General features: G+C 37.3%; 1 protein-coding gene across 6 annotated transcripts in view; it reads right to left on the reverse strand.

The window, feature by feature from the left end:
* akap13 (A-kinase anchoring protein 13) overlaps positions 1-14098 on the reverse strand; it is a 95075-nt gene that overhangs the window by 18527 nt on the left and 62450 nt on the right. For 5 of the 6 annotated variants that reach the window (XM_082160179.1, XM_082160181.1, XM_082160180.1 and 2 more), the window contains exons 12-18: positions 12675-12722; positions 11652-11711; positions 10170-10356; positions 6462-6558; positions 4283-4325; positions 3916-4030; positions 1081-1243 (exon numbers count right to left, since the gene is read on the reverse strand). In XM_082160179.1, the coding sequence (XP_082016305.1) occupies positions 1081-1243; positions 3916-4030; positions 4283-4325; positions 6462-6558; positions 10170-10356; positions 11652-11711; positions 12675-12722 (713 nt within the window). The remainder of the gene's footprint in view (positions 1-1080; positions 1244-3915; positions 4031-4282; positions 4326-6461; positions 6559-10169; positions 10357-11651; positions 11712-12674; positions 12723-14098) is intronic. The other variant, XM_082160182.1, reaches the window with a different exon arrangement.

Below are 14098 nucleotides of genomic sequence, written 5' to 3' on the forward strand. Positions count from 1 at the left end.
GCAAATCAAAAGAAAGCGGAACGAGTGCAAAGAGTAGAACAACGCAGTATTTTAACAACGTTTTGTTTTTGCACACATTTCATTTAATATAAAACACAACTGATAGCGATCAAAATAAATTTGAATAAAACAGAAGTACCCTGTATCTGTATTGAGTTTAATATTATTATTATTATCAAATTGCATGCGGTTTCCTCTTTGTTCAGGAGTGTTATATCAGGAGTGATTTTAGCAATGTGAATATTATTGTTCGTATGAAGTTTAGAATAAAGTTGTATTCATCCTGTCATTTTCCTTTGTTTGTTTATAGTTTAACGCCATGCCAGCTACCCTGGCTAAATTCATGTCGAGAAAGAGATTAAAAAGGTTTAAATTTTATCTTGGGTAGAAATTCTAAAACTAGATCTGGTCTTACTTCATTTAAAATCTTTTCATAAGAGTCAACTGAAAAATAAATAATTATTTTTCCTTTGATTTAAGCAAGTTATTTTTTCCACACATTTAGAAAAGTCGTGACCCCAAGTAGGGAAACTATGAAATAAGAGTGTAATGGAATAGTATAGAATGTAGAACACAGAAAAAGAGTACAAACTAGAATAGAGTAATAGATGAAGTACAGAATAGTAACGAGAGTAGAGTGTATAGAACAGAATCAAGAGTATAGTATGTATAGAGTTGAGTATATAACGCAGAATAGAGTAGAGAGCAGAATATAGAACAGAACGAACAAGTAAAGAGGATAAGTGTAAAGTATGAAGTGTAGAAAAGATTGGAATAGATTATAGAACAGTAGGGTATAAGAGTAGAATATACAATGGAAAAGAAGAGTAGAAGCTGTAGACATAGTAGATGAGTAGAATTTAGAGTACAATAGAAGAATAAAGAGAGCATAAAGGAAAGAGTGCAAAAGATTAAAATAGTTGTAGAATAAACAGTAAAGAACTAAAGAAGAGTATTGAAGAGAATAAGATAGACGAATATAAAACAGAAAAGAAGAGTAGACAATAGAGTTTAGAATAGTAAAGAGGATTATAGAGTAGAAAAGAGTTCTATACTCTATAATAAGGGATGTGCTCTTACTGGTGCAGAGGAAAGCATCTTTAGTGTTGATGGGTTTGTTGCACTGATGGCAGAGGATTGTGGGTATTGCCATGATGGCAGTGAAGAGATGCCCATTTGAGGATCTCTTCTCCTTGTCTTTGGCATCTTTATCACGCTCCTTATTCTTATCTTTCTCCTTCTCCTGCAAAATACAAAAACAAAAGGTGAATAAATAACTGTAAGTGTAGTTGTGTGATGTACAGTGCTTTCAGCAGCTGGCAGACAGTCAGAGCGGTGCATTAGACTCAATTACAGCGGGGTCCCGACACAGATGTGAGATTAAATGGGAGCGGGGCACATCCATCATAAAACTCACAGTGTCAGCAGACCACTACTGAGCATCCATCAGAGGAGAAACCTCATCAGCTCCACAATCAATACTTTCATTCATTTTCATCTTTCATCTCCAACTGCAGGGATGAAACGCACTTCAATACATTCTCAACATCTCTTGCACATGTATCCATCGCTACATTATCAACATATACCATATCTACCTACTTTATCATCCATTCATCCACCCAACTATACATCCATCCATCTACCGATCCATCCACCCACCATTCCATCCATCAATCCATCCATCCACCTATCTATTACCCATCTATCCATCCATCCATCCATCCATCCATCCATCCATCCATCCATCCATCCATCCATCCATCCATCCATCCATCCATCCATCCATCCATCCATCCATCCATCCATCCATCCATCCATCCATCCATCCATCCATTCTATTACCCACCTATCCATCTATCTATCCATCTATCCATCTATCTATCTATCTATCTATCTATCTATCTATCTATCTATCTATCTATCCATCCATCCATCCATCCATCCATCCATCCATCCATCCATCACCCACCTATCCATCTATCCATCTATCTATCTATCTATCTATCTATCTATCTATCTATCTATCTATCTATCTATCCATCCATCCATCCATCCAATCTATCCGCATCACCCATCCATGCATTCATCCATCCATCCATCCATCCATCCACCCCCCCCCACCCTCACCCTCACCCTCACATACACCCCCCCCCCCATCCCCCCATCCATCCTTCTTGTTTCTCTGACAGCGCATTATGTGTCAAAACCACAGCCAATTACAGTAATGCATTTGAGAAAAAGATATCTCAAGTGGAACCACAAACCACGGATTGTGGCAATTTATACAGAACACCCTGATTACAAAATCCTGTCTGATCTACTCCTACAGCAAACAGTAATGTACCAAGATTATGATCACAGGCAAGCAAAAAAAAAAAAAAAAAAAAAAATTACTCAAAAGGATTAAAAGGTGTCTGATAAGCTAATTCTTAGTATCCCATACCTGCTAAATAAGTGAAAAATGTGCGCAAATTTATTGAACTAGTATGGCAGTGAGTATGGTCGGGTGGCTTAATATCACAACATTAGAAAAAGTAATTTGGCTAAAAATTGTATTGGAAGGAAGAGGGTCAAAATGCACTTCCCAAAGAGTTTAAACAAGCCTAAATTGTAAAAACATGTCAAAGCCAACAATAAGTCCAACAATAAAAAACAAAAAACCAACAAAAGTAATTCAAGTATTTCTCAACTGGGGTGAAACGATGATCTCAGCGCATAAAAAAAGTTAAAACAAGTTGCAAAGCCAATTAAATACACTTTACATCAAACCTCTAAACATAATATTCACAAACACCACTACTGTGCATCAGACAAATGTCTCTTTTCAATGTTCATGATGAAAAAGACTTATAACAAGAACAGTATAAAAGTAACAATATGTGGTATCACAGTCCTACCTCACCCAGACCACCAGTATTCTTGATCTTCAGTGACCGCCCCTGCGGTAAAAACCTACGACACAACATAGACATCCCAGATGCTGGTAGCCAGTGAGTGCACTGGCCTGAAGGTATAGCAGATGAGGTTGTATCTGTCTACACAAACACACAAGTTCCCATGACGGAGTGCAGGCGAATCAGCCAGAGGAAGTGACTGCTGCAGTTTCTTTCAGTCGTCTTTCACATTTGGGCTCAACTTAAAGACACAGTGCACTTCCTTTTACCAAAGACCGTCCCTAGTACACGAGACAACTTGTTTGTTTGCTTTGTGTTGCCCATTCCATCTAAATCTAAATTCCAATCGACACTGCAATTAATTCAGACCCAAGGAGACAATGTGACGACAAAAAATGTAAATGCATTTCCTGTCTACATCACTGACCTAGTTACCAAAAGCATATGGTTAAGCATAAGTCAAGGCTATGGTATTCTTTGGTCTCCTAAATAATCATATCTAAAGAACTAAACCATATATGGTGGCCCGGCTGGTTCAAGTAGACAACTAAAATATGTCATTACGGTTCTCTGAAACTGTGTGGTAATAGATTTTAACATGTATTTGTTTTCACAGAATTTCAGGAGCTGTAAAGCCTATGAGACAGTGAGAGGGTATATTTAAACAGAGCCATATAGAGACAACAGCTTGCTTCTACATCCTGTTGAACTTCCCTACTGTGAGCCCTTACACAGACAAAGAGTGCACAACGTTGCCTGCACAAGAGCAACCTGCAAACATTTAACATCCTCAGATAGTGCAGGGGTTGCTGAACGCTTTCACACCATCAGCGACCTCATCATCTACAGGAACCACAGAAAACCTCAAAGTTAAAGAGCAGGTGCATGCTGCATTATCTCAGAAGGAGATGTGCCATAATAAATGATGACATCTGTTTCCACTTATGAGATCTGACACGCAGTAAATATATTTATATATCCTAAACTAACCCTAACCTCTAATCCATTATATACCAACCTTGCTCTTCTTGCTCATCTTGCTCTTGAGGTAACTGAATGTCCTGCTCACTTTGGTTCCTACAACTTTGCCTTCACTGTCACTCCGTAACGGACCTGGATCCTCTTCTGATATACTGAATGAGACAAAAGGGAACATAAAAGGGGGAAATCGGAAACTGACAATACTGTTGGAGCTGTGGCCTAGTAGTTATACATGCGTTTTGAGTCGGACACAACATTTCTTGGTTTCATTTACAGTGCTGGGTATTAACTGTAATCTGGATTACATAATCAGAATCCAAAAATTATATACTTGTAATTAGATTATATTAAATTTTAAAATATATACACGTTAACACTGTTAGCATGTGATGCAGGTGTCATACCTGTACTCCAATGATCCTGATGTACTTGTGAACGAGCCCAATCCTGAAACGAGAGAAAAACAATCGATTGACATTATTAATCACTTTGCTGTGATTCTCTGGAGTTCTGTACTTGTACAAAAGAAATTACACAAGCAGTTTTGTGGTATGTATAGACTCTAAGGCACAGCCCTGCAGAGAACAAAGTCAGGCAATTTTTCAAGCGAAATGGCACATTTATACAACATTGAAAAAGCATCCATTGTTCTGCAACCACAAAAACTGTTAAAGATGAAATGACTAATCATGTTTTGGAAAGACTGGAGAAACTTGCTTATATTGTTTTTGCCTTCTATAGTAAACTATTACACTGTGTTTGTACAGTAGGTTGTTTATGATACCTCTGACAGATGGGTTTGGCTCAGCTATGTACAGATCAAAAAAAAAAAAAAAAAAAATTCTTAGTTCTACTGTTGACAGTTACTGCTTTAGCCTGTAGGGTCAGTATAATTTACACTGCATATTAAGATATAAAATGTAATGTATATCTAAACAATTAAGCTTTACAAACCATTAAACAAAAAATGCTGTACAAACCATTGATGCAAGCCTATATTTGCTTGGAATTGCCATGTTCAGGTGAAAGCTTTATATGCCTTTTTGGCTATCTAGACATTTCTTTTTACAAGGAACTCTAAGCAGCTGTGAAATCTAAAAGCAGTGCTATGAAATGTGTTTATGTGGATTTGAATGACTTTGAAAGACATGGCGAGAGATGGTGCCAATGGAAAGAAACTATACAGACGTGGCAATGTCTCATTTGGGAGACCCTATCCGTGACATCCGTCCAATAATCCGCAGGAATGACTTGAGTAAAAGAATGTGCTTACTAAAATACCATTTTTCTGTCAGACGAGGGACTATGAAGGATTCTTGGCAAATGCGTCGCAAGCACGCGCTTCCGCTGCACATACTTAATGAGCGTCGTTGCGTTACTGCGGCGGTAACAAACCACCACAGTACTCAAGGGGGTGAAGTACCTCGAATATCTGTGGCAGTAAACCAGATGTATTATAGTTCAGAAAGCAAGTTATAAACTTGTCAACAACTTAACTAACTTTAACCCGCTCAGCAAGATTCTCTTCAAAGTTTTGATCAAAAAGTGATATAAAAGGTGCAATAAATGCATCACCAGACAACATGCACATTATACACAAAGTTCATTAAGTTATTGCGTAGAGAATTTCGAAAATAAACATTTTATTATTTTGGCACTTCAGTCAATCAGTGTTAATTTTCTACCATTTTTTATAACCCATAGGTTAGATAAATCCGGCTAGATAAAAAAGTTTTAGGCAGATCAATAACTCAACACTGTCATAAAAGTGATTCACTCAACACATGGGACAATTTAAATAAATAAAAAAATAAAAAAATTATATTGAATAGGTGTTTAAGAAAATAATTCAAGGGGCCAGTCTGATCAATAACTTAGTGACACAAGGGAAGTAGGGGGCACACTTCACATTAAGCAGGGGTCGGGCAGGGGCCACGCCAGGCATTGTGGGATATTCTTTTACTTACTGACTGCCTCCTCCTCATCACTGGATGAAGAGCCAATAGAAAAGAGAGTTTTAGATTTGGGGAGCAAGGGCGAGATGCTGAAGGAGAAGGAGATTCGCCGCTTGGGTCGTGGCCGTCCGATCGCTGGTTGGTTCCATGATCACATGGGCAAAAAAGATCAAAGCAGGCGTTATATTAAAATTGGGTGCTAATACACTGCTAGTAAATGTCCACTCCCTTAAAGAGACACCACAGTGAAAGGGAACCACGGCAGGTCCAAATCTGATGAGTTGAAGAATACCAACAATCCCAGTTGATACAGGACATTTTTTGTAGTATAAAAATCCCAGGACACGAAATCAGGGTGTTAGATTATGACTGGCAGGAAGTGAGTGGTCAGTGTGTGGTCATATTTGACTGAATGTTTCCACTACTTCTCTTTCCACAAGGGCATGAAAAGAGATCAGCAGAGAAAAGAAACGGTCTGAACTCTGCAACATCTGATCTAAGCTTATTTATATGCTTTATTTAAATTGCTTTTTAAACACAAAATACATTTTTGCATTACAGTGCTGCAGAGCTCAGAGTGGCACAGTGAGACGCAGAATAGAAAACCAGAGAGGGTGTTTAAACTCACCATCCAGGTCTTTCTGACTGATGGCCAACATGGAGACAGACTTGGTGAGAATGGGTTGTGAAGGTGGGACACATCTTCTTCCAGAATGGATGGACTTCTGAAAGCAGCGTACATGACAAATAAGTCAATCAATGTAATTAAATGCAATGAAATTATTACTACAAAATTTCATGGAAATTTATTGTGGTCATAAACATATCAACAATAAATAAATGTAAAAATATATGATCAAATATTAAAATATTTAAAAAAAAAATACAAAAGTAATATAGTTTAAATAGTTTGAATAATACATTTATAAAACGAATATAAATCAAAATAATATATTATATCAATAACAATATTATAATATTAAGATAAATATATATATAAAAAAATTCTACAAAGTAATGGTTTTAAATTAACTTACTAAAATATAAATGAATACAAAAATTATACATACATACATACATACATACATAATATATTTTGGTATAAGGTCTCATCTTTCCTTTCACAGAACAAAAAGCTGGACGATAACCAATTATGTTTTAAAAGTGGCGATTTAAACGAGACTGCCTTGCTGTCGGTTATTGAATCTCTACGGATTGCAAGAGCTAATTCCAAATTCATAGTTCTCATGCTGCTAGGTCAACACTGCATTGGCTCCCTATTAAACATTGTATAATTTTTTAATATTGCTGATTACTTACAAAACACTAAATGGATTAGCTCCGCATTACTTGAGCGAGCTCTTAACGCATTATTGTCCTTCACGTCTATTTCGATCTCAAAATTCTGGCTAGTTGATAATACCTAGAATATCAAAATCAACTGCTGGCGGTAGATCCTTTTCCTATTTAGCACCAAAACTGGAACAGTCTCCTTAACTTTGTCCGGGAAACAGACACACTCTGTCAGTTTAAATCTAGACTAAAAACACATCTCTTTAACCTGGCATACACATATAAAATTATATTAGACACGACAACAACGCATGATGTAGTCAGTCGGATCTGGGTCTATATCCAGATCAGATGGAGGACCTGCGCCTAGACACGACCACAACGCATCCCTGAAGTGTCAGCAGAGATCGTGTCAACTAGACTCTCCCCTGTGAAGGCCTCATCAACACGACAGCCATCGGCAATGACCCTCAACAAACCCGTCTCCATACCGGCGTGATGACTTCGATCTTTAACCAGATGCAACTGGATAATATTCTGATTGTTCCAATCCAATCTGACTTCTGACCTATAATGCTGCCTGAATCATATCATACACTGCTCATTTGTTGGCCAGAGGAGAACTGGCCCCACGACTGAGCCTGGTTTCTTCCAAGGTTTTTTTCTCCATTCTGCCACCTGATGGAGTTTTGGTTCCTTTCCACTCTCGCCTTTTTCACCTTTGTTGCCATTGGCTTTTGGCTTGCTTAGTTGGGGACATCAAATTTAACATTTAATTTAATATTCAACAATAATATTGATCTGCCTGCATTGACACCATTATATGAGAACTGAATTGAGCTGGACGACGACAACACGGTTTTCTCCAGAGCAGCTATACACACACACACACACATACACACACATATACATACATACATACATACATATGAACTAAATTAATTAGGGATGCACCGATTGGGAAATTCTGGGCCGATACCGATGTTTAACATAACAACTTGGCCGATGGCCGATGCCGATGCCGATGTTTTTTCTTTTTGTTATTTATTCCTTCTTTTGTGCCACGGAAACATACAAGTCTTTCGGCTCTTGATCACACTATCCTAGAATGAGCGCGCGCGCTCTCACTCACTATTCAGAGCGGTCAAGCTTCCCCGTACTTTTTGACAAGAGTCCTTGACAGGGAGGCCAGAGTTTCTTTGCGGCGGTGTGTACAGTTAACGCTCTATCTGTTGACGGCGCTGAGGGAAAAGCTCCCCCCACTGGAAGAAGCAGTCGCCGCCCATTTGTGTCCTCCTGCGCACCCATCAAAGCCGTGCAGAACGTCTTCAGCACTCGCGGATCGTGCATACTCCGCCGCTTCTTCTGCTACACACCATATGGTCGTTCTTTTCTCGAGAAAAGGAGTTTTCTCATAGAAAATAAATAAATAAATGCGTCATTGTACCCAGCACTTCTGAAAATGCACTTCCGAATGCGTCTCTGTCCCCAGCATATCAAACCAAACTGACGCCCATGTGACATCGGCGAATGTCATTTTTATTTCCCGATGGCCGATGGCAGTTAACGAGGCAAATATCGGCCGTTACCGATGTTCAGCCGATGCATCGGTGCATCCCTAAAATTAATAACTTTTTTTACAACAAAAAGGAAATATCACTCAGCTCACTTAAACTGGACTGTGACGCTTTATTCTGGAAACAAACTTTGTCGCATTATTTTCCTGTTATCTCTGTAAAGCTGCTTTGAAACAATCTGTATTGTAAAAAGCGCTATGTAAATAAATGTGACTTGACTAGATCTATCTGCAGCTTTTTACACTTTATCATCGGATCCTTGTCTCCACCCTCATTACTGGAACTCCACTTTGCTGGTTTGAATCTTATTTTACAGGTAGGTCTTTTGAATCCAAAATACATCAACTGGTCACCGGGGTACCTCAGGGTTCAGTTCTTGGACCCCTCCTCTTCTCCATATACACTACATTACTGGGACCCATTATACAGGTTACTTCTACCATTGCTATGCTTATGACACACAGCTCTACTTTTCATTTCAACCAGACAATCCCATGGTAGCTGCACAGACCTCAGACTGCCTAGTGGACATTTTGGATGAAAGACCATGCAAACACATGCAACTCAGCAAACTTAGCAAAGACAAAACTTCTCGTCTACCCAGCCACTTCATCAGTACAGCACAATTTCACCGTCCAGCTGGGTTCAGCGACAGTAATCCCATTGAGATCGGCCAGAAATCTTGGGGTAATTTTGGATGACCAGCTGACCTTCGAAAATCTCATTGCTACAACAGCATGTAGGCACATCATGCATGTTTGCACTGCACAGCATCAGGAAGACCAGACCCTTCCTAACTGAGCATGCAACACAACTTCTCGTCTAGGCCCTTGTCATTTCTAGGCTGGACTATTGCAACACCCTTCATGTGCAATCAAAACCACTTCAAATGATTCAGAACGCAGAGGCTCGACTGGTCTCCACCGAACCCAATAGAGCCCATGTCACACCGCTGTTTATCTCTCGGCACTGGCTTCCGGTAGCAGCTTGCATAAAGTTGAAGACATAGGTGCTGGCCTACATGATGGCCACAGGCTCCGCCCCTCCTATTTCCACTCTGCCCTCCAGGAACCTGTGGTCAGTAAGTGAGAGGTGCCTTGTGCTACCATCACAGAGAAACATCTACTTAAATATATTACTTGTCAATGCTCTAATAATTTTCCTCCCTATTCTAGCTTGTACTATCCTAAACGATGGCTGAAACTTTGTATTACTAGCACTTCTCATGTTTATTGCCTCTTTATGATGAATCGCTTGGTGTATTCCTTAAATGTAAGTCGCTTTGGATAAATATTAATTTAAATGGTTCAAGTAATATAGTTTTAATAGATTTTGTTACATTCATATAAAATTCATTTGATGAGTGGTCACAGGTGCATATATTGGCTTTTTGTCTATGTCTATGAATGTTGCACTACCAATCAGGTTTCAACGCTGGATCTATCCATTCATAAATGGTATTTTACCTGACTGTCTAAACTGCTGCAGTCGCCCAGGTCTGATTCCTGCTCCTCTTCAGTCAGGGACACAAGCGAGCCTCTCTCTTCTCTGTCCAGCTTTGACGGACAGTTTGGTTCCTGGCTGGCCTCCCCTACATGCTGGATCAGACTTTTCCTTACTTCCTTCTCTGCTGCAAGTCCTTCCAGGCTGTAACTGTGGAAATAAATATGTGATTATGCCTGAATGTCTTTGCGGATGAGATATTTTAAAAAGGTGAGATGGTGACGACATGTACACACTGAATCACCCAAGATCTTTTACCTTCTTGTGGATGACATTTAAACACACAATAAACTGCCAGACACAAACTCATTGAGATTCACATGCAAAAAATAAATAAAATCAAATGAAAACAAGCATAAGTCAACTAGCAAATTATGACAATAAAAGCTTGACTTCAGTCTGTGAAAGCTGGCCATGACGCACGCTATACAACAAGCCCATGACATTTTCTCAAGCAAAATCATTCAAGCTCTGCCACAGAAATGGTTAGCCATTTTACACATGGTGAAAATCAATGCAAAACGTTTTAAAGTGGCCTAAACACGCGTTTGGACACAAAAGAAATGTTTGAATGCCACTCAATTAAGTATCAAACCAAATTGTATATATTAAGAGCGCAAGCCAATCACTTCAATAACGGTTATTTGTTGAGTTTTAAATAATATAAACAGCATACTGTCTGTACATATATTTTGACACTTTCTCATAGTCAAACATTAGTGTGTCATGTGCATAAATCTACTTGGAGACCCGTGTGAATTTGAGGGCAAGTTACTTCATAGATGCAGTGAAAATTACTTTTGGATCAAATGGTTAAAAGCAATTACTGAAATAGCTCAGAAAAGTTAGTTCTGGAAAAAAAGAATCATTTGTTTGCAGATGCCACATTGAATGCAATGAAATTCAATCATTTAAAGTGCAGTGTAAGTATTCCAATAGTTTTTTGGACCACTGTATGTACAAGATCTAAACTACATGCTAAAATGTTGAGTGTGATGTGTTCTGAAATTCTTTCTAACAGGAAACGCTTAAAGTGACAATGTGGTAAGACAAAAGTAAAAACATCTCACCTCTCATCAGGTTCTGAGATCCAGATCAATATGTTAGTCATTGTTGACATTAGTTAATATCTGCTGTGATACTGTAGTTTAATCTACTGTTCGGCTAAACGGATTCATGAAAGTGGCCGTTTCTGTCTCAGACAATGAAGTAAACGGAAGTGACTGCAAGAGTGTTTGTGGTCTCAGATGTTTGTCCGGAGAGGAGTGAAGACTAAACCATAGAAAGGAAGTAGACTAACACAACGTAACACACAATACACCATCCACATACACCTCCGTCTTTACACAACACACCATTTGTGCTTTCATAATGCAATTCATGCCATAACCATTACCCAAGAAGTAGTTTTCTTTAAAGATTTTAGACACTTCCTCTTTTTTTACCTTCTTTCATTTATTTCGTTGTTTTCTGTGTGCAGGACAACCGAAGGACACCAGCTCATGCTTCATAGTTAAGCACATGAAAGGAGGATGGAAGGATGGATGGATAGAAAGACAAAAGAGAAACTTGTTAGTACAAAGACCAGATCTAAAAGAGGCTCTTGAACATTTAACATTACGTAACTTGTATGATACATTGTGCAGGGTTATTATAGTTAACTAAAACCATAAAAAACATTTTTATTAGTTGAACAACGTTAACAATTTTTTTTTTTTACTAATTATTATTATTATAATAAAATAATAAAATGTGTATTTTTTTTTACATTTTATTAAATTTTTAATGAAATAAAAAATTAAAAAGTAATTGCGACTTTTTAATCTTTTAAACTCTTTACCAAAGACTTTTTAATCTTCAATACTTTTTTTCTTGCAATTCTGACTTTATTTCTCACAATTTAAAGTTGATAAGTCGCAATTATGACTATTTCATGCAATTCCAAGTCTAGAACTCGCAATTATGACTTTTTTCTCGCGATTGCGAGTTATTACTTGCAATTATGACTTTATTTCCTGAAATTTCAAGTTTATAACTCACAATTATGACTTTATTTCTCACATTTCCAAGTTTATATCTCATAATTCAGATTTTTTGGAGTTCAGAATTCCGAGATATAAACTCAGATTTGCGAGAAATAAATTCAGAATTTGTTGAATTTGAAATAAAGTCATAATTGCGACTTATCAACTTTCAATTGAGAGAAAAAAAGTCAGAATTGTGAGTTTATATAGGCAATTTCCATTTTTTATTCCATGGCGGAAACAAGGTTAATATAACACTGAAAACTAAACGTGTTTAACTTCGAAGAGATTCATGGGATGTTTTGATGAGATCAGTTAGTGACAGTTTTTCCCACAGCATATGGTGCACACACACCACAACAGCATTTTAAATATTTCCATGGACCATTCAGAAACAGTTTGATGGGGACCCTGAGCGGAAAGAGTGAAAATGGATGATGGTACCTTCTCCTATGGCCTGTAGACCTGCGCTCCACTTCACCTCCTGACGAACTGGAAAAAGGGATGGATGAAAATGATGAGGAGAAGATGGATAGACAGAAATAATGAAACAAAAATTTATATGAAGAGCGGATGAGATGATTGACAGCCCTAGGAATGTTTACTAGAATGATAAACAAGAGTAAAAACATTCAAATATAGATGCAAATATATTATGCACCAATACAGACATTTTTGGATGATACCAATAACTGATAATTATTCTAATAATAATTATACATTAATCTTCTGATAGAAATGATAAATATTTAATAATCATAATTATATAAAAATTTATTATAATTACTGAAACTTTCTAAAATATTTATTTTTATGCTGTAATTATGGTCAATATAATAAATTAATAATAAATAAGTCAATATAATGATATTATTCTGGTTTTGCAGTCTTTTTTTGTTTAAAATATACATAATGTTTATTGTATTTTATACGAACAACTATATTTGTATAAACTATAATATTAATTATATATATATATATAAACACAACCTAAAGGTACCAGGAAAATAATTTTACTTAATTTTAAGTCAATAAATTAAAAAAGATAGTGGATTTATTGGATATAAATTAATCATAAATTTTTGAATTTTTTTTTACAAATTGGGTTCTCTTCAGCATGAAAAGAAACACAACCATAATGTTAACCAAGATGTTCCTCTTTTCTGTCTTTCTGAGTATTAGAGGTTATCAGTTTTATCATTAGCAGGAACGAAGTCTTGTGTGACCTAAATACAGCTCTTTCTTTCTCACAGAACATCTGCTTGCTTACAAAGCCCACAGAGGAAAGAGCCCTCACACTTCTGGGATTTCCCTTCATAAACACACAAACATATTCACATACAGACTGCCAATGACTCAGGGGAGAGCTGTACACAAAGCAAAACTAACGCGAAGATGATGGGACAAAAACCAAAACTGAGCAACTGCAAGCGTAACTGCAGTAAACTAACAAGGTAGCTTCCATTACTACAGAAGGACATCTAAAATGATCTTTTAATTATCTAAAAGAAGATACTGCATTATGTTCATCATTACAAATGGCAACCTTTTAGGGTTTAAGAGGGATAGGATTCTCTAAATTTGCACTACACCAGACTGTGATGTAAAACTAAAGTCAATTGGCTATTTAAGAGTAGTTCAAACCCCTCAATATGTCGTAACCCCAATGTCCTGTTTCAAGAGGACAGAAAAATCCTGTTTGCATTCCGCAAAGTGACTTCAATTTTGACATGAACGCTTTGTGTATGTGTACAGACGAATGTGAAGCCTTTCAAAGTATCCTCCATATTATAATGTGTGCAAACAGTCGCTCAATACGTGTCTGCGCTATTTCTCTTAAAAAGTTATGACTGACACATTTTTTTTAA

This window comes from Leuciscus leuciscus (genome assembly GCF_965113295.1).
Source record: "Leuciscus leuciscus genome assembly, chromosome: 25".
NCBI classification, from domain to species: Eukaryota; Metazoa; Chordata; class Actinopteri; order Cypriniformes; family Leuciscidae; genus Leuciscus; species Leuciscus leuciscus.